At 37.6% G+C, this 21,083-nt stretch overlaps 1 protein-coding gene across 2 annotated transcripts in view; it reads left to right on the plus strand.

Moving 5' to 3' along the window:
- Nucleotides 1–17,800, plus strand: part of LOC108677157 (guanylate-binding protein 1) — a 31,869-nt gene extending 14,069 nt beyond the window's left edge. For both annotated transcript variants that reach the window (XM_018165322.2, XM_018165321.2), the window contains 8 exons: nt 1,959–2,237; nt 3,988–4,263; nt 6,135–6,246; nt 10,157–10,281; nt 12,449–12,581; nt 13,104–13,277; nt 15,039–15,100; nt 15,740–17,800. In XM_018165322.2, coding sequence (XP_018020811.1) covers nt 1,959–2,237; nt 3,988–4,263; nt 6,135–6,246; nt 10,157–10,281; nt 12,449–12,581; nt 13,104–13,277; nt 15,039–15,100; nt 15,740–15,823 — 1,245 coding nt within the window. In that variant the 3' untranslated portion in view covers nt 15,824–17,800. The remainder of the gene's footprint in view (nt 1–1,958; nt 2,238–3,987; nt 4,264–6,134; nt 6,247–10,156; nt 10,282–12,448; nt 12,582–13,103; nt 13,278–15,038; nt 15,101–15,739) is intronic.
- The last annotated feature ends 3,283 nt before the right edge of the window (nt 17,801–21,083 follow it).

A 21,083-nucleotide genomic window follows, 5' to 3' on the forward strand; every position in this document is an offset into this window, starting at 1 on the left:
TTCTTTCAAGCAGGTTTCATTGAAGACCAGAGAATATGTTTTATTCGCAATTTTCTTATTAGTTTTTTTTTCGATATATCGAACAATATTTTTAGTTTGAACTGGCAAATCGAAAATCAGGTTACCGATGGACATTTTTATTTCGTTAACGACGGTTCGAATGTTTCTATCATTCATTATCAAGTTAAAAAGCACATTGAGTGATGGAATTAGCGTCGACATAAGTACAATATCTAGTAAATAGGATACTACTCAAAAATCAAAATTGTTAGGAATAATTACAAAATCACAAAATTTAGAATCAAAGGTTCTGACAAATCCAGTAGTTTGAAGGTTGATGGCTGGGGCCCTATCCATAATGATGAGGGCCTCAGCTATCGCGAGTCGGTTGGCGTCGGGGCATCTCATGACGACGCTGGTGCATTCTTCCAGCACCGTACGAGTGATGGTCTCGTTGTGGGCTTCCATCAGGTGGTTCCTTGGTCCACCAGACTGAAGGTGGCACGTGAGACGTCGGCTTAATGTCGTAGTTGTGAGCCCGATGTAGTCCATATTGGGGAGAAGTCTACAACCTTCTCTATTGCAAGAAAATTTATAGACTACATTGGTCTCTTGGAATACTCCCGTTTTTTGCATGGGTTATTGTTCAATACAAGATTCTGCATTTTCTTGTTTTTGTAATAAATCAGTAGTTTAATTTTATTATTAGTTACGTTCACGATGTTGTGAACGATAGAATGAAGGATCCGTTCATCTGCTTTATAACCGCTGGTCATTTGGTTCTTATAGTAGATGGTTGTGACTTTTGCGTCAGTCTCAAACTAATAAGAAAATTGCGAATAAAACAAATTCTCTGGTCTTCAGTGAAACCTACATTTTATTTTCTACATGAATTGCTTTGTTAAGGTTTCTATTGCTTTACAATGTTTTCTGATAATACTAAGCGTTCTACATCCAATCTCGTGATATCGTAGTGAAATGAAATTTCGACATAGCGATATTTGTTCGATACCGGAATAGTTCCTAATTTAATGGGTATGGAAAGCCACGTTTATGTATATATTGCAAAATAATTGTTAGCATTCACTTGGTGATACCAAGTTAAGGATTAGCCATGTAGTAGGTAAAAGCATAAGGGTTATACAAATGTGTTGTCGAAACAGTGCTCAAGGACAATATTAGTATCATATCAGCGATAATAGGATATTTTACTTCTTATGTTGTTGTGATCCCGTAGTGCAAAGTCAAAATAAAGAAATTTGTACCCGAAAATTTTTGAATAAATACTATTTTACCCAAAGTCCATCACGCTTCCAGCATTATCGCTGCTTAAAATGCGTGCTACGGAGAGTATGAAAATCATGAAAAACTTTTTATCTATTTCCACTTAAAATTTACAGAATTAGGTTTCGGTTGTCCTACCATGCAATCATGTCTATCAATTATATTATACATCAATAACCGTACAGCAAGCAGCAGCTGTTTAGTTTGGCTCATGAAGCAAAGTTGGCGAATGCGCCCGAGCCGATTAAGGCTCTATTATATTAGATAGTTAATGTTGGAGTATATTTTTTGAAAATATGATAGATAATTGCGAAATTCAATAAAATGAAGATATTGATAACATAAAAATTTTATAGAAATAAATTCAATCGAGACACCTTAAATAATTAAATGTATATTGATACTTCCGCTTTTTGAAAAATTTGTATAAAAAGCGTAAATTTCATCGTCCGAGTCGAAAACTTCATTTAGATGCTTATATTTTTAATGTTTCGGTAAGGAGCGTGGTGATGCTATGCATGGAACGATGGTCAGATAATTAGTGATTAGCTGAGGCTTGATAAGGAAGCCTCAAACACAAACCAGAAGCTGTGGTGGGTCTCTTCGTGAGGCGATTTCAAGCGACCATATATGGTAACTTGCCAGTGATAGGGTTAAGACGTCCTTTTTTTCAGGTGATGGAAAGTATGTACTCAGACCATATGGAAGCGAATGAACGTAAGCAGAAGGCAAGTCAATGCAGCAGTGCAGCTAAAATGGAGGCGCTGAGCGTTTACAAGAGCGCCATGGACTTGGTGATCGGTACCGATAAGGCACTTGACACCTCAACTCTGATGGAACACCACTCAACATCAAAGGCCAATGCTACTCAAGCCTACGCCATGGAAAATCAGTACACCAAGGACAGTGAACTTTTTCCGGTTGTGAACGAAATTAAAGCACAGCTGGAAAGTGTGAGTGAATATGTTTTGGTAATTGCTGAGTTCTTGGGTGCTTGCATAACTGTCTTGTACCCAATTAATGAGCGGTTTTGCGGCCTCCAGCCTCACGCGATGCAGATCCACTATGACATGTGTCTTTCCTGCTTATTCCAACCTGAGTGTACATAAGTTCACGCAATTATGATATGGGATAGGAACAGAATTTTTTCTAGAAAACAAGTTTTGCTTGATGACCAGAAAAAGAAATTTTAGCGTAATTTTCAAGTACGTTTTTCAATGGGTCGAAAGATATTTTTCCATTGTTCGTTGACTGAATAGTACGTTTCCGAAAGATAATTCAATATATTAACAACGTTTCAAGTGTAACTATATTCCACTATCAAGTAAAAATAGATTGAAACATTGGAATTTAAATAGTTGAGTACCTGAAGAAAGTAAATTGGACGCTAATTAATAATAAAACTTAAACATATTATTTCAAAGTATTGACAAATACTGTAGTTTCGTTAAGAGTTTTATCAGGAATTCTATCCTTGATGATGACAACCTCCGCTCCAGTCTTGATGGGTTGATGCACCGCATGGAGATGCATATGCAGGATGGGGCACCTCATGACGATGCTGGTGCTAGCTCCGTGTACAGCTTGACAATGCTGGTGCTAGCTCCGTGCACATCTAGATGCTGGTGCTAGCTTCGTGTACAGCTTGACAATGCTGGTGCTAGCTTCGTGCACAGCTTGACAATGCTGGTGCTGGTGCTAGCTCCGTGCACAGCTTGACGATGCTGGTGCTAGCTCCGTGCACAGCTTGACAATGCTGGTGCTAGCTTCGTGCATAGCTTGACGATGCTGGTGCTAGCTCCTTGCACAGCTTGAAAATGCTGGTGCTAACTTCGTGTACAGCTTGACGATGTTGGTGCTAGCTCCGTGTACAGCTTGACGATGCTGGTGCATGCTTGGTGCACGCCTTGACAATGCTGCTGCTAGCTTCGTGCACCGCATGACGATGCTGTTTGAAACTGCACGAGTGATGGTGTTGCTGAGAGGCTCCCTTAAGTGGTACCTTAAGGCTCAAATTGGTACGCCGGACAGGAGGTGGCAAGGGAGGCGAAGCCTTAACGCGGTAGCTGTCAACTAATGCAGTTTATGTTATCAAGTTGGCTACAGCCTTCTTCGTTGCTAGGAAGTTTACGAATAACATTTGTTTCCTTTAGTAGTAGGGATTACAGTGATTTTTTCATGACAAGTTTTTTTCCTGTTTTTTTTTTTTTGTAGATCGAAGTTTGTTTTTCGTCAATATTCGTTTTGCTTTTCTGGAATTTCTTCAGGATTGTCGTGCGACTCGTTCATTTGCATTGTCACCGTTGCTCATTTGATCTTATATTTTACGGTCGTGACATTTTCATTCAGTCCTAGTTTGTTTTTGGCTGGTGAAGTCTCGCTCGATAATTAATCAAGAAAAACAAAAATTGTAATCCGACAAATTTCGAAAAACAATAAGAAAATATTAAAAAATATTTATTTATATAACTTGAATATATTTCTTTTTCTATAACACATACTTACGAGCCAAGTCACAAATTTAATGATGTTTTTCAAGTATTCAACTAATTTTTTATTGAATTTTAATTAGATAAGAGCTACCACTGCGATGATGTGAATCCATTGCGGTATGCGGCATGTCTTATATATACTCCATACTTATTATAGTTATAATACATACTAACTCTTTCATCCTTTGTAAACTCTTTAATTTTGTTTCAGGAAATCGAGGGCTTGTTCTCAGACTATTCTGAGAAGAATCAAGTGAAACTGAGGCAATGCAGCTTAGCCGCTAAAGAAAAGGCGCTGAAGGCGTACGAGGAGTCCATGGATTTACTGATACGTTCCCATACAGAGGTTCTCGACGCTTCAACTCTTAAGAAACTTCACTTAATATCAAAGATCAAAGCCACTCAAGCCTTCGATAAAAAAAATCAGTGTGCCCAGAGAAGTGAACTTTCACACGTTGTGAAGGAAATTAGAGCACAACTTGAGAGGGTAAGAAAATGTGGCCTAAAAATTACCCCTCCAATACCGTGTTCTTTTATCAAATATAACAATAAAGTAAAATTCAATTGAATGCACTGTGCAAACATCTTGAACATTCCGATATTTTAATGTGAGATGCTTCTTTATTTTGCAAAAGAAAAAACATAAAAATGTTTTTCTTCTTCTGTTGTCTGCTAATCGATCGTATTATACTTCTTAGAATATTCTTAGAATATTTTACCATCAATGCTTCAAACAATTTTTTACTAGTTGATAAAGCTCTGAATACAACACAATTTGTATAAATTTAACATAATGGTCGTGCATGGGTTTAAGCCTTTCACGTCATATTTGAGAATTAGCAATCGGTTTTTTCTCATCACAAAATATCCAGTAACAGTCATGGATGAAAGAGAATAAAGGATTACATGTTGGTAGGTAATGTGATTGTCGTTTCTAAAATACTATTTTGAGGATGGAAACAAATTTCAGAAATACTATTATGTGTAATGGCTGAGATATTAATATTTATTCCGCGAAGGCTTAAAAGTCAACGTGCTATTATTGAGCTCAATTTCTTGAAATTCTGTTTCTATATGAATACGATTAAATGCATGTTCTGGTGAAAGGCGTATAGAATTCATTCAAAATTTTCATCATATATCGATTATTCAATACCGGAAAGAGATTTGACCAAAATTGTCTTGTCCCTTAATTTTTGTTGAAGTGCCTAATATGAAGTGTAAGAGATTGCTTTTCTGTGCACCTCTTATATGAATGGTAATTGAGCATGACCTGATGGCTGGTTCAGTTTAGCGGGATCCGAGGATATAGAGGAACAGCGTAAACGATTATAGAATATTCTTTAGTATTATAGTTTGGCTTACAGTTTAGGATAATCTAAGTTTATAAGTTGGAGCTTTAACATTGATGTCTTAGGCTCTTGTTGAATTGAACAAGTCTATAGTGTATCCGCGGGGCGTTCTCCACTCAGACGCTGAGCTAGCGTTACTGTCCTGTTTTAAATGGACAGGAGCAATGGGGTATACAGTACGTACCGACAGTCCTCGCCCAAGACTGAAGTTAATCGCTTGAGACAGAGCTTATATAGCTTCGCTATTAATTTGAAGTCAACAAGGGCGTGACTTGATAAACAGGGAAGGCGAAACAAGGAAATGTTTATGAACATATCGCAGTGAAGGAGAATATCTTTCAACAAGTAAGATATTAATGGGGAAATATCCAGGGATGAATGATTTCAACATTGTCACCTGACAGAAGGTTAAAGGATGAGCCCAGTCATTTGTTTCTGATAGTTATTCAGAAAGAAATTAATCGTGTACATTTACCGAAGAGGTTTATTTGAATTTTAATTGAACACATAGTGGTGCGCACCAACACAGAGTCACTTAATTTGAGAAAACGACCGTCTTTATTCTCAAAAGGTTGCGCTGGAAGTAGTAAATGTTTCCCGTCTTCTATTAACATCGGTTATTCGCATATATGATCATGAATGACCTACAAATTTATGGCATTCATCGTCTAGTCAGATGGTAGGCTGCCTGCGTATTCATCAGAATATCTATGAGTTTAAAGATAATATTTTATGAAATACAAGATATTTAAAAATTCAAATAGTAACTTAAAAATCATCATCCAATATATTAAACTAAGTAGGATGAATAAATTGAGTAGCTGGTTAGTAAAACAGCAACAAAATACGAGAAAATATATTGTACGATGAAATAGATTATTCTAAATGGAGGATTAAAAATAGTCACGTATGCCTTTCAGATGTTTTTATTTAAGCCAAGTGATATCGGATTAGAAATTTATAATAGTTTTTTTAGAATTTTCTTATTAGCTTGTTTCTGTTTCAGGAAATCGAAGAAAAGATGTCAGTCTACATGAAGACCAACGAAGCACGTTTACACACAAACTTTATACGAGTGAAGTCTTTTTCTGCTAAAGTTCTTGTCTTGGGAGCCAAAGGTGAGTACAAGTCACCCTTGCGGATGGTTGAGCGGCCGAAGGTTCTAATTGTGCCGGTTGGAATACAACATTATATTTTATGAACGGTAATTTGGATCAGTTATACGACCCACACAATAGCCCGGTCATTTTAATATATTGCACGCTAGAACAAACCTTGGCCAAGATGAATTCCTTCACCGTGCGCGTCACTTTCGGCCGTCTCCTGGACATGGGCTATAGGAACAATTAATGAATGACCTAAAAAATGAATGACGATTGTACAGTGAACAAATGCCCTGGTGTTCACACAAGACCCTCATGAAGTGAGAGCAACCTTTGTAGACCACCTGATAACGAAACCCGAATAAAATTAGGGGAATACATTTTTATTAGTTTACCTTTCAAGCTTGCAATATGATTGACTTGATTTGAGCCTATACAAACGAATTTTTGGAAGTTGATAAGTACTTAAGCCAAAAAACTTTTTTTATTTACGGACGGATCATTATAAAATTTGGTGTACACATGTAAAATATAAATCAATGATTTTTTCATGTAAATTTTCCGAAGAAATTAAAGTAAAAGTAAAATTTATAGAAACAACGGCAAAACACCTACGGTTTTCAAGCTACAACATTGAGAAATATACCATTCCATTCGTAAGAAAAATCTCTAAAGATCATCCAGTCATTTTCGACGATTCTTTTTTGTCTTGTTTACATATTAAAAAGGGGGGGGGGAATAACAAATTATAAATGAAAACAAAAATTCGAAAAATTACCGGATAATCTTTAGATATGGTCTTTACGCATCGAAGGATAGGTTTCTCGATGTTGTAGCTTGAAAATCATAGGAGATAAGTTTACAATCAGAAAATTTCAAATTTTCAGGAGAGCCCGAAAACCGAAACTTTGTGACCATAGAAGGTATAGATTATATCCACTGAAAAGCCTGTCATGAACGAAAAAATGAACGCATAAACATGAATTTGGTCTTAAAATGCGCAGTATTTAGACATTTGAATGATAAGAATAAAAACCCGAGAAGCCAAAATTTTTGATTTTTGACCGACACGTTCCCTATACCTCGATACTATCTATATTCTATGCTATATCAAGTGATACCCCAAAAAATTTCTATGAATTATTTTCAACCAATTTTTGAAAGTGTTTTCGTGTTACTGTAAAGACGATTTTCCAGAAAAATCTGTTTCGATATATGAGCTCGAAATCAAGCTAAAAAATCTGTCTCGCCGCAGTGAAAAACTTTGGAAAACAATATTGCCAAAAATGCAAAAAAATGAAATCCTTCTTTTTGTACGCTAGTTCGAAGTGTAAGACAAACAACGGTATCTCTGATTTGAAAGTAGACTAACGGAAGATATCCTCTGATGAAGGCTAGGCTAACGTGCTCAATCAGTTCTTTAGCTGTGTGTTCACAGATGAGGACTTGAACAGTATTCCAGATAGGCTCGAAATTAAAAATTTTTGAAATACATAAACAAGAGATTCTCAAGAGCCTGGTGGCCCTAAATCCCAACAAGTCATGTTGACCAGGCGGCTTCCACCCTAGATTGCTCAAAGAATTAGCAACCGTCCTGGCCGGCTCTTTGACAGTATTATTTCAAAAACCTAAAACGAAGGAACTTTGCCGACAGATTGGAAAGAAGCTCTAGTAACACCATTGTTCAAGAAAGGTGACAAAAGTATCCCCGGTAACTATCGCCCTGTCAGCCTGACAAGTGTTTTTTTTTTGTAAATTATTGGAATCTGTTGTGAGGGATAGGATTATCGATCATTTGACTGTTCTTATCAGACTGTCAACATGGCTTTATTGACGGTAAATCCTGCACCACTAATCTCTTGTCTAGGTTGAACGACTGGACTCGCCTGTTGGACGAAAGGGAGCCAGTGAATGCATTGTACCTCGAAATGTCCAAATAATTTGACAGTGTTCCGCATGAGCGGCTGGTGCGTACATTGAAGTCTTTGGGAATTGAAGGAAATGTACTACGATGGATCAGAGATTTTCTAGTAGGTAGACGACAACATGTCAGTATTAAAGGAACCTTATCAGACTGGGCATCAGTGCGCAGTGGCATGCCAAAAGGAAGCGTTCTTGGGCCTGTTTTGTTCGTTGCTTTTATTAACTATCTGCCAGATGTAATGTCAAGCGTGTATTGCATGTATGCCGATGACACAAAAGTTTATAATACAGTGAAGGATGCGTCAAATAAAGTGCAATTGCATAATGATCTTGACAGTTTAGTTAACTGGGCTGATACGTGGCAGCCGCATTTTAATGCTGACAAGTGTAAAGTACTTCACCTCGGGAAGAACAATGAACAGCAAGATTACAATAGGAGAAGACATGGTTGCAACGAGAGAGTAATGATTGAAAAGTCTAGCGTGGAAAAAGATCTCGGAGTTTATGTGACGAAGGGCTGAAAATTTTTAAGCATGTTGAAACGCAGGCTAATACATCCAACAAACTTCTTGGACTAATCAGACGCTCTTTCGAGTTCCTATAGATGCACAAGCGATGAAGCAGTTGTTTGTTGCTGTCGTGCGCCCGAACCTAGAGTTGGAAACGACGTGTAGTTACCAAAATTTGAAAAGGACAAAAATTTAATTGAGTGTTCAAAGACGCGCAACAAGGGTAATTCCGGGCGTGAAAGGCAAGTCATATGAGGAAAGATTGAAGATTATGAAGCTTCCAAGCCTCAGTTATCGACGTCTGCGTGGGGACCTCATTGAAGCATACAAGTATACTCATTGCTCATACGAGGTCCCAGAAGGATTAGTAGAATTTGAAACAAGAACCAACACCAGGGGCCACGGCTAGAAACTAAAAAACTGAGTTGTAACACATCCATGCGACAACATTTCTTCTTGCTTTGAATTACCGACATGTGAAACAGCCTCCCCGATTACATCGTTGACGCTCCGAGTATAAACGCCTTCAAGAACAGACTAGATAAAGCTATTTAGAAATATATGCTCAGACTTAAAATGCCTCGCACAATATCAAACCCAGTGGAAGTTTAGTAAATATTTCATACTATCAACAGTTTGGAAAAGATGCGATGGAAAGACCTGTTTTTAGATCTCCTATGGACAGGTCACGAAAAGTACAAGAATCGGCGACAGGCCACATCATGCCTATTCTTAAGCGCCGATTCACTATGCTATATATGCTATGAATAAAGTTTACTGATGCCTTGTGATATACCAAGTTACGTGAGAGGGACACTTGAAATTTTAACTACGCACAACGCAGAAGTGTGCATTGCGCTTATACCCGTGTTCACCTCTGCAAATCAGTATACCATGTATTTACTGCTGGTAGTAAAACATCCAATGACGTATCGCTGGCAGTGACACTCATGATGTGCCCAAACTCGTTATTGCTGGATGATAAATTAAGAAAAGGATTAAGGTAGAAGCAGCATGCAGCCTCGCAGCAATACATCTGATTTTAAATCAGCTTGATGACGAGCAAATAAATAAAAATTTTACTGCTCCTCCAGTTGCTAACATATTACTTCAGGTTAAGTGGATGTAAGAGTTTTAGACCTTCCTATTACTGAAAGTCTTGGTGGCAGTGAAACGATTCCTGAGGCTACCTTGATAGCTTTTAACGATTGAATTACACCATCTTACCAGCTTGTCGGTGAAGTTTGTAATTATGGTTTCTGGAAGAGTTTTAGACACCGTTATTAGAGGTCGGCGCCTCTAATGGACCCAGAACGGTAGTCGAACAGCTCTCCCAAAATTCAGTCACAACCACTTCTGGGTATCATCAGCCTGTCGGTATTGAGGTGTGAAACAGCCATAACCACTAATACGTATGAACCATATCCGCGAATTTCCCCAATCGATTTCTGTCAATATACTTTTGAGCCCTCCTCATGTCAGTATTCCACCAGGTGTGGGAAAGACATGTCTGATCAACCGCTACAGCAGCGATAATTTTTCGCCCCAAAAACTCAAGGCAGGCGTTGAATTCACCAGCGTCACTACCCGAGCAGGCGGTTACGATGTCAAATTCCAGGTTAGAGAATGATTAGAGCATGTAATTAAGTTTCAACCTTTGCAACGGTAGTATGTATTTCAACATATATATTTCGAGCAGTAACTTTTATCCTATCGAGCAATATGAATAAAATTTTCTTAACGATAAATTGTTGACATTTTATTATAATATAATAAAGGTACATTTTATAATAAAGGTAGATAATGTTTCATCCTAGTTTAAGCGCATTTTTATCGGCCTTTCTCCGCCCATCCACACCATTCCTAAATTCAGGTCTCTCAGACCTAATACAATAATTTCTAACCCGTTCTTTTAATTGTTAGATATGAAATTGAACGTTTATTGTTAAAAATAATTGATTAAATTTACACTAAATGTGATCAAAAGAGGATACATCGTTTGTTTACCCACAAATAACTTACATTGTACTACAGAGTTGACTTCGAATTTACAATATCTCCTAAGTGGAATATTTTGACGCTCATGTCTCTAATTTTGAATTAACTGAATTTGAAATAAAATTTTGATCATTTTCATTTTCAAGTTCATTTAAAACAGAATCGTCAAATCATCTTGTCATTCACAATGATCAAGCATATTTATTTAAATCAATAATGCTCTCAAGAGATTTTCCCTGAAGTTATTCAGAACAATGCAATTATTAGCGATTCACACAATGTGTAGCCAGTGTGAGATTTGTAGTTTCTTTCTTTGTAGTAGCAGAGTTTCCTATCGCAACCAAATTCTACTATGGCCCCACGCCTCAACCCCCAACACAATCTCAGTTTCTCAAATGTTCTCAAGGGTTTTTTCGATGGCAATTATTGTTTCATACCCTACAGTTTTATGGCGCCGAATTCTAGAGTTCTCGAGTTTCTCATTGTGATACTGGATCCATTTTCTTCGAAAATTTACTAATTAGATCACCAGAATTTACACAATGAAAAAGATTTCTATCATACGTTAGAGACAAGCCCTATTAACTCGTCTTTCTTATTAAGTTAGTGTTATTTTTTATCTTTTTAAAATCAATGGCATTTCATTGCGACAGAAATCATTTTCCCTTCACAAACTCATTTGGAAGTTTTTCTCCATTTCCACTTATTTTAAATTTAGATACAAGTTCTAGGTGTGTAACAAAGGAAAACCATACCATAAATCGGCGTTAAACCGAATTTTCAGTTCCGAAATATCATCAGCGTCTTTTAAGTTTCTGAGCGTCTAACATCATGTGGCATTGCGTCGAAATGTCACAAAAATGTGACTAGCTTTCCTATTGAGAACGAACCGTTTAGCAAAGTACAGACATTATTAAATGTTGAATTTTCAGTTAGGAATAACCTTTTGTTAGAAATTACGATAAGAAAATTTATATACGAGCTCACTTCCTTTGAATGCGAGTCTAGGTTATAGCTCACTTCTTTTGAATTAAGGTTATAACTTGAATAAAGGCCACGGCCACTTTTTATTTGAACCAAGAAATTAAAAGCAAAGAAAACGGCCAAAAAATTCATCAATCCTAATAAGAGAAAACGTTTCGGAGTCCAGCTCCATCGTCAGTTCAAAACCTAAAACACATGTACAGACAATTAGTAGACTAGAATTCATTTTACGGATATAGAACCTAAATCGGCAAATGAAAACCAATAGAAATGAAAAAAACATTAGCAGAAAAACCTATCTATTTACAATTTCAAGGGGATAAAAACTGTTGACGGCATTTAAACTCGTCCCGGTGTCTGATAGGGATTTTCGAGTTTTAGCCTCCGCAATCTTTTTCGCGTTTTAGCCTGTTTCAGACATGCGAATTTTAGACTCTCTGTACATTTTTATGCAGAAGCCTAGTTTAAATGCCACCAACAGTTCCTATCCCCTCAAAATTGTAAGTAGAAAGGTTTTTTTTCTGCTAGTCTTTTCTTCCTTTCTTTTGTTTTCATTTGACGATTTAGGTTTTATATCCTTAATATGAATTCTAGTTTACTAATTGTTTGTACATGTGTTCTAGGTTTTAAACTGACGATGGAGCTGGACTCCGAAACGTTTTCTCGGAGGGATGAATTTTTTCGCCGTTTTCTTTGCTTTTAAATCCGTGATAAATTTTCGATTAAAGCAACCGAGTGATCATAATACTTTTTTGAATCATTGCCAAATAATTCATTTGAGTATTTTTGCTCGACATGCACAGCTGTTGGATACGGCGGGACAAGAGGCATTTAGGAACATGCCACCGCAACTCTACAGAGGCGCCAGAGCAGCGATTATCGTCTATGCCGTCAGCGACGCCGATTCGTTCAAAAGCGTCAAAACCCGGATAGAAGGTTGGTGACCGCCCAGTACCCGATCGTAATTCATCATCTCAATTTTTCCGATTCGTTGTTAGTACTACTTTCATTTTTGTGCAACCATTTATTATGACGCATTCAATTAATTTTTTACATTAGGTGATGCATGTATAAATATTAGAGGTAATGCGCCACTTCACAGCCTCAATTCCATCCAAAATAACAAATTAATCATTAGTTATTTCGCGCATCCCATATTCTGGACTTACCATAACATATAACTTCTTTGCACCCGTGCATATCTTGCGATATTTGTTTCCATTTTAACTCAGAATGAAATTTCATTTACATTGTTTAAGCTGCGCGCAACTTTTAGCTTGCTCCTACGATTGCACGCATGTGGCTGATCAACCCCTCCAACTTGAGTGATTCATATTAAGAATTGAGATTGAAAATTATGTTCAAACTCATTTACATTATTCAAAAACAAATTTTTCGGTTCAGAATTGTTCTTCATATGAAAATAATGAAAAGATGGCGTAAAAATCTTTTTTCCAGAGCTGCAAGACAAGTTAAATAACAAACTTGTTATGGTTCTGGTGGGCAACAAGCTGGATTTGGTTGGGTCAGCTGCGCCGGGAACAAGTCAAGCAGTTTCCGCTAAAGATGCCGCTAAATTGGCTCGCGTGTTCAACGCAAGTTTCATCGAATGTTCGGCGCTTACTAACGAGGGTTAGATAAAATCCTAGAAAACGATCACTCGATCAGTGATGTAGCATATCTGCTTCATACCCATAGACATATTTATGTTATATATACCATGTGTGGTGTATATGTTCCAGTCCCATTTATATGTTATAGATCAATAATTTCGAGTACATTACTTGTTTGAAAATAATAATGCCGTCTTATTTGAATGAAGTGATAACTTGATTTTTATATTTGCGCGTCGTGCATGGATAGATTTTTATTGAATATAGGTGGAATTCTGGCAGTGTAATAATCATTATTGCCGAAAAGACATTGCCAGGATGAAAGAATAGCATTTAAAAACATGATTTAAGGTAAATACAGGGTCCGCCATATTTGCTATATAAAAATAAATTGGTTTCTAGGAGACTTTTTTCAGCTCAATGTTCAGCGACGAGAAAAAATTTGACATTGAGCAAAGCGTTAACCGTCAAAATGACAGTTTGGAGTCGGCATGGATCTGTGGCAACCAGAACAGCAACAGGACGTCAAAATCCCATGTCCGTGATGGATTGGGTCGCGGAAACCGACATAGGGAGGTCCCCACTCGTTTTTGTCCCCTCAGGAGTGAAATTGAACAGTGAGCGATACATTTCGGACATTTTGGAAGCTGTGTTGTTACCTTGGGCCCGTAAACACTTCAACGGCTCACCATGCAATTTTCAACAAGACTCTGCCCCATCACATGGCTCAAACATGACCCAAAACTGGATTCAGGGTCACATCCCAGCGTTCATTAGCAAATATGAATGGCCATCAAGAAGCCCTGATTTGAATCTCTCGACTTTTCTGTGTGGGCTATTTTAGAGAGTAGGGTCTGCAGATCATCTCATGATTCTTTGGATAGTTTGAAGTCTAAATTGACACCAGAATGGGACTTGATCCCTCAAGAAATGCTGCGCGTCTCCTGTGAAGCTTTCCCGCTTAGATTTGAGGCCATCATTAAAAATAAGGGTGGTCATATTGAATAAATGTCTTAGAATTGTTTAGGTAATTCTTGGCTACTAGCTCATCCAATAAAAAAAACAATGCACCTCTTTGTTTCATTGAGAAATAACAAAAAACATGCGTTGCCGTAAATATAGCGGACCCTGTAATGTGATGAAAGATTCTCCAAGAAAGGGGAGAGTGGTCGGTTGAAAGCAGAAATCAATGCTATAGTAAGAATAATTGTAGAAATGAACAAGATTGAAATTAGTAAATGATCATTCATTCATTGTTAATTATCCTCAATTAAACTGTGTCATATACTCACGTGACATCCGTACATCCAGTGATGATCATGCATCCAAACATCAGTAGGCAGATGCAGTTCATCCACTTGTTGAAGATTTTTTGAGATGTACATATTCATAGTTAGTTTTAATTATTTCTCAACTTAACTGGCACAATTGTATCCGGCATCTTCAGCTCTTAGCTCATATCAGGTCCGACATGGTAGCATTCAGGCTCAATAACGACTTTTCAGTAAATGACGGTCGAGGTCGTATAAATGATAAACAAAGCTTGCTGTGCTCGTGACTGGCACAATCATCTTAACTACCATTAAATGGATAACAGACATATACCTCATCTGCAAATATCATGCGACTTACAATCACCACCAATTTACGATCGCCGTAAAACTGTCTATGTAAAACTGTCATGTTAGGAGAATTTCAAAGCCTGAATAAATCATATTAAGAAATATGCGATAATCGTAGCACATTGGCTCATCTTATGATGTATGACGTTTATTTGCAGGCGTAAACGAAGCGTTCGATCTCATCGCATTGGGGCTCGCGAAAGAAGAGAAGACAAATGACGTGAGTTAATAAAATGACACTTGTACAAATAAATTTGATAACTAATAGATCTTAGCTATGGTAATTGTAGCTTTTACATATATGAACGATGAAATGATTATATCTAATATGAATAAATTAGCTACCAACGAGTTGAACATTACGGTCTAATCAAATTGAAAATCTTTAACCTTTCCGTGCAAAAGAGTGTTTTATTTAACTAACTACAAGCAAAATAATAGGGATAGCAATTCATTCAATGACAACCTGTATAGTTTCACACGCCAGAGATTACTCTATGCTGAGGTTCGATAAAATTGACTTTAGGACCATCACTGTCGATCTTCTTCGATATCATGCATAAACATTAATTTTAAAGTTTAATTCGTTCGAAAATTTTCTACCCAAACTTCAGAGGGGAAAATAGTATTAATATTGATTGTTATGCACCATAAATCCTCTAAGAGCGCCCAGATACTCGATTTTAAGCAAGCTACAGACGGTCATACCAATCGTTGTTACTCACTAAATCACTTGATGTCTCCCATAATCCATAAACCGTTTTGTCGACAATACAATTTTTAGAGCTCCATGTTGATATATTTCTTTTTTACCTTTCCTGTCCTAAAATGTATTTGTGCATCAAATTATTTTTTTCAGATTTTGGAGGCGGAGAGATTGCTCACAATTAAATTGAGCTCGAAAAAGGATGAGGAACCGAAAAAATCCAGTTGCCCGTGTTAAATGGAAAATGATCAAAAAGCAACGAACAGGACCGAAGCAACTATATTTTCAATAGTAACTTGTTCATAAGTAATAATAACTGAAAATATTAATCTTGGATACAACACTACAGGAACTATACTGTAGAGTTCATATCCTTCGTTCGAACTTCAAGTTTTATTTCAAACGATATGGAATGTAACGTGATCTCCACAACTAACCAGGCCTTCGCCATATGAATACGAGTGCCCGAATTTACGAGCAACTAAAAAATTTAACAGCTTGGAAACAAATCATGAATTCTTGTGAAGCGTACAAGTTAATGACGTTGTAAACCAGCCCAGATTACAATGGCTGGCTGTTGTGCAACAGGACACGGCAAATATGTGGCGCTATGTGCATGTTTTTTGGGAGTCTTCTAGACAGTGCTGTTTGACCAAGGAAGTGCACCAGTCATCTATCTGATTGATTTGTTCATTGATTTAAAACTTTATATCATAACTATCATTAGTGACAGTACGTTATTTGTTTTCAAAAGATGCTGGCTAGAACCGTGTGTATTGTTGCATTTATAAAGTTTGGCCATATTAGGTTATATACAGACTTTCTCCCCTTCAAGCTTTTCATGCTTTGATTTCGTTTTTTCCTAGACATTTTTTGAAGTTAATCGAAAATAAAAATAACCACTGACACGTCACAAAAAGCTGATTTATTTAATAACTGAATTTCTTAAATAATGATGCACGAATTTAATAGAAAACAGCATGAGTAAGTGGAAAACTTGATTTAGAAGAATAAATATTATATAATATTTTGTTGATGAACAGTTTAATTTCCAATTGTAGTGTTAGAAATTAAATCATTTGCTGTATATATCTGCGATTTTGGTTTTGAGTTGCACTATTCATTTTCTCGTGACGAAACATTACGAGCAAAATTCATAACAAATAATAATTTTATTGCACCTGCTTCTCTACTACTGTATATTGAATCCTTACACAGACAGGAAAAGAAAAACTTTCATGAAGCTGTTAAGATCGTAAATAACCAAAATATGATGATGTTGGGATGTAGGTTTAAGCGTTCTCTGCTATTTTTATCATTGCCATTTTAGATAAGATTTGTGGGGTTATTTTTGATCGTGTAATATCAGTATATAATAGCAGAGGAGTCGAGTTGAGCTATTTTTGAGTTGAGCCATTTTTTGCGAGTTGAGCTATTTTTTGGTTCAGACATATATTTCCCAAATAACTCTCTAGGACAAGCTCAACATTAATATGACAACTCTAGTAAACTCTTCGCTGAGCACCTCAAGCAACGTGTAATTATTAATGAACAGAGGCAGAGATGGAGCCGGGATTTTTAATGTAATTTAATTGAGAAATAAAATGTTGAAGACTATTTTAAATTTTTGTTGAGAAATTATTCTTAAAAATACTTTGTATTTGACTAATTTCAGACGATTTGCGATAAAATTCTGGAAAAAGAGTGACTAACAAATGATGAAAAATTTAATACCGTTTCACGGCTCATTGTGAGTGAGGTGACGTCCCACGAAATGTAGAGCTGTCCGCGGCCGGCTTGGGAGTCAAGCAAAGAATTTGGGAATCAAGCAAAGAGAGGGGAAACAAAAATATGTGCAAATAATATCAACAATTTGATGAACTGAATAATAAAATTTTAAACTTGAATAACTCCACAACCTGAGTTGAAGCAAACGCTCAGATTGATTGATTATGATATAGTCCAGATGAGGTGGTTTATTATAAAATCATAAATAAAATACACAGCTCTTTTAAGTAGCCTAATGAACGATGCAATTATTACGTTTGAGATACCAAACGGAGGCTCGAAATTTCTTGAAGCATAACATTAAAAAATAAAAACAGATCGAGCCCTGTATGACTGAATTCAACTTATGTCAAAGGAAGAGGCTAAGAATTGATGCATGAGATCCACTTGTACAGGGTGCGCCACAGAAACTTACTTATTTGAAAAAATTCCTGTGCGGTTAGTTGGTCGGGTAGAGGGGCAAGAGGGGGTGCATCTGAAGGGGAAAGTTCCCAAGTTTGTTTCTCAAAGTTCCTCAAATGAATTTGCTGTAGTGCAAGAATTAACTGAACGCGATTTTGTTGCCCCTCAAAATGCATGTAAAATGCTGGTTGACAACCTGCCTGAAGACGCGGTCGTTTTTTTCAGTGGCGAGGCTCACTTCCACATTTCCGGCTGCGTTAACAAGCTGTAATGGAGCTCGTTGCAGGAACATGATCGAGGAACTTTTTCTTCCAAGACTCGAAGAAATGAACTTTAGGAACGTGTGGTTTCAGCAAGATGGAGCCACAGCACACACAGCACGAGACTCGATGAATTTGTTGCGACATTTCCCCGACCGCCTCATCTCTCTCAGAGGCGATATCCAATGGCCGCCACGCTCTCCAGACGGACCATAGCACACCTCAAGAACAACATTCGCGACGTCATTGCCAAAATACCGATTGATATGCTGCATAGAGTGGAAACCATTATGAAAAAAGTGACTTCATTAGTTTATGCGCAATGGAGGCCGTCATTTATGAGATTTAATTTTCAAACTGTATGAAAAAAATTTTGGGATACTGTTTTCTCGAATAAAAAGAAATTTAAAACAATAACTGAAGCACTTTTGTTTTTATTGACCTTTCAAATAAGTAAGTTTTTGTGGCGCACCCTGTAGAATCCCAGTAGAACATGAGATTGAAATAACGTAGATTCCAAGTTGTTATATGGTTTCAGTGTTGCGCAACCCGAATTCAACATTAAATCGATGTCGAAGACTTAGAAAGATGCGAGACAAACTCAATACCAGACTGAAACAACGTCGATTTGCGAACGTTGAATCTTTATCATATTCCTGCGATTGATGATGTTAAAAATGCGACCAAAACCAGGATGACAGGATATAACTTCAATGTTCAACTAATGTCAATATAACAATATTGGAAAAAATTGAAAATCATTTTCCTGTACATCGTCAGTTTTTCAACTAGCTTTCTTGGTGTTAAATTTCAACGGCATTCCGACGCTTCTTTGAGACCGCTGCATGAACGTCAAATACACGACACAAAAACACGATACACTCGAAGCCCAGTTTTTAAAGCGTTCTGACTTTCGTTTCAGTGGCGTCATCATGACATCAAGTTATTAAATTAGATTAAATGCGTAATTGCTGTGCGACTGGCTGAACCGGCCTAAAAACGTAGCTCCTCAAGTCAGAAGAAAGAATCGATTATCAACCAGCGCCATCTTCGTATCTTCTGGCCTCGCTATCAACTGAGACACTGAACTTCGGCAATTTTATCAATACATGAAATATAATGATTATTTTTATCGATTACAGCTTTGCGTAACGATCAAGCAATGATTGTGTTTAATCAATCCGTGTGAGAACCTTGAATTCTTATGATTGTTTCTTATATTCTCAGAAATCTCTTGAATTTCCAGAAATTCTGAATGTATTTCTTGAATATTCACATAACATAACCTAACATAGTGATCTCGGCGCTGAATATGTAGGCCAGATGTGCCCTGTCGCCGATTCTTTCGTGCCTTGTTCACAGAAGATCTAAAATCGTGTCATTTGACCGGATCTTTTCATGACTGACGATAGTTTGAAATAGCTACTCGACTTTCACCGGGTTCGATATGGTGCTAGGCATTTCAAATCTGAACATATATTTTTCCGTGGCTTTATCTAGTCTGTTCTTGAACGCGTTTATACTTGGAGCGCCAACGATGTAATCAGGGAGGCTGTTCCACATGTCGGTGATTCGAAGCGAGAAGAAATGTTGGCGCGTGGTTGAAGTTGCAGGGCAGTTTTTTTAGTTTATAGCCGTGGCCCCTGGTTTTGGTTCGTGTTTCAAATTCTAGTAATCCTTCGGGGACCTTGTATAAACCATGAGTATACTTGTATACTTTAATGAGGTCCCCACGCAGACGTCGATAACTGAGGCTTGGAAGCTTCATAATCTTTAATCTTTCTTCATATGACTTGCTCTTCAAGCCTGGAATTATCCCTGTTGCACGTCTTTGAACATTCTCTATTAAATTTTTGTCCTTTTCAAATCTCGGTGACCAGACAACGTTTCCTAACTCCAGTTTCGGGCGCACGACAGCACAAACAACTGCTTCATCGCTTCCGCATCTAGGAACTCGTATGAACGTCTGATTAGTCCAAGAAGTTTGTTGGATGTGTTAGCTTTCGTTTCAACATTCTTAGAAAATTTCAGCTCCTTGTCGACATAAACTCCGAGATCTTTTTCCACACTGGACTTTTCAATCACTACTCTCTCATTGCAACCATGTCTTCTCATACTGTAATCTTGCTGTTCATTGTTCTTCCCGAAGTGAAGTACTTTTCACTTGTAAGCAATAAACCGCAGCTGCCACGTATCAGCCCAGTTAACTAAACTGTCAAGATCATCTTGCAATTGCGATTTATTTGACGCATCCTTCTCTGAATTATAAACTATTGTGTCGTCGGCATACATGAAGCACACGCTGGACACTGCTTCTGGCAGATCGTTTATAAAAGCAACGAACATAATAGGCCCAAGAACGCTTCCTTGTGGAACGCCACTGCGCACTGATGCATAGTCTGAAACGGTTCCGTTAATACTGACACGTTGTCGTCTACCTACTAGAAAATCTCTGATCCATTGGAGCACGTTTCCCTCAATTTCCAAAGACTTCACTTTACGCAACAGCCGCTCATGCGGAACACTGTCAAATGCTTTGGCAAAATCGGGGTACAATGCATCCACTGGCTCCCTTTTGTCCAGCAGGCGAGTCCAATCGTTCAACGTAGATAAGAAGTTAGTGGTGCGGGATCTACCGGACATGAAACCATGTTGACAATCTGATATGAGATGGTGAGCAGTCAAGTGATCGATAATCCTATCCCTCACAACAGATTCCATTAGCTTACATGAAACAACACTTGTCAGACTGACAGGGCGATAGTTGCCGGGGCTGCTTTTGTCACCTTTTTTGAACAATGGTGTTACTTGAGCTTCTTTCCAGTCGGACGGCAAAGTTCCTTCGTTCAAGGTTTTAAAAGAATACTGTTAATGGGCCGGCCAGAACGGTTGCTAATTCTTTGAGCAATCTGGGATGGAAACCGTCTGGTCCACATGACTTGTTGGGATTTAGAGCTACCAGGCGCTTGAGAACCTCTTCTTCGTGTATTTCAAAGCATGTTAACTTCGAGCCGACTGGGCGCTCCTCAATATCTGGAATACTGTTC

This window comes from Hyalella azteca, unplaced genomic scaffold, assembly GCF_000764305.2.
Source record: "Hyalella azteca isolate HAZT.00-mixed unplaced genomic scaffold, Hazt_2.0.2 contig15946, whole genome shotgun sequence".
Classification (NCBI taxonomy): domain Eukaryota; kingdom Metazoa; phylum Arthropoda; class Malacostraca; order Amphipoda; family Hyalellidae; genus Hyalella; species Hyalella azteca.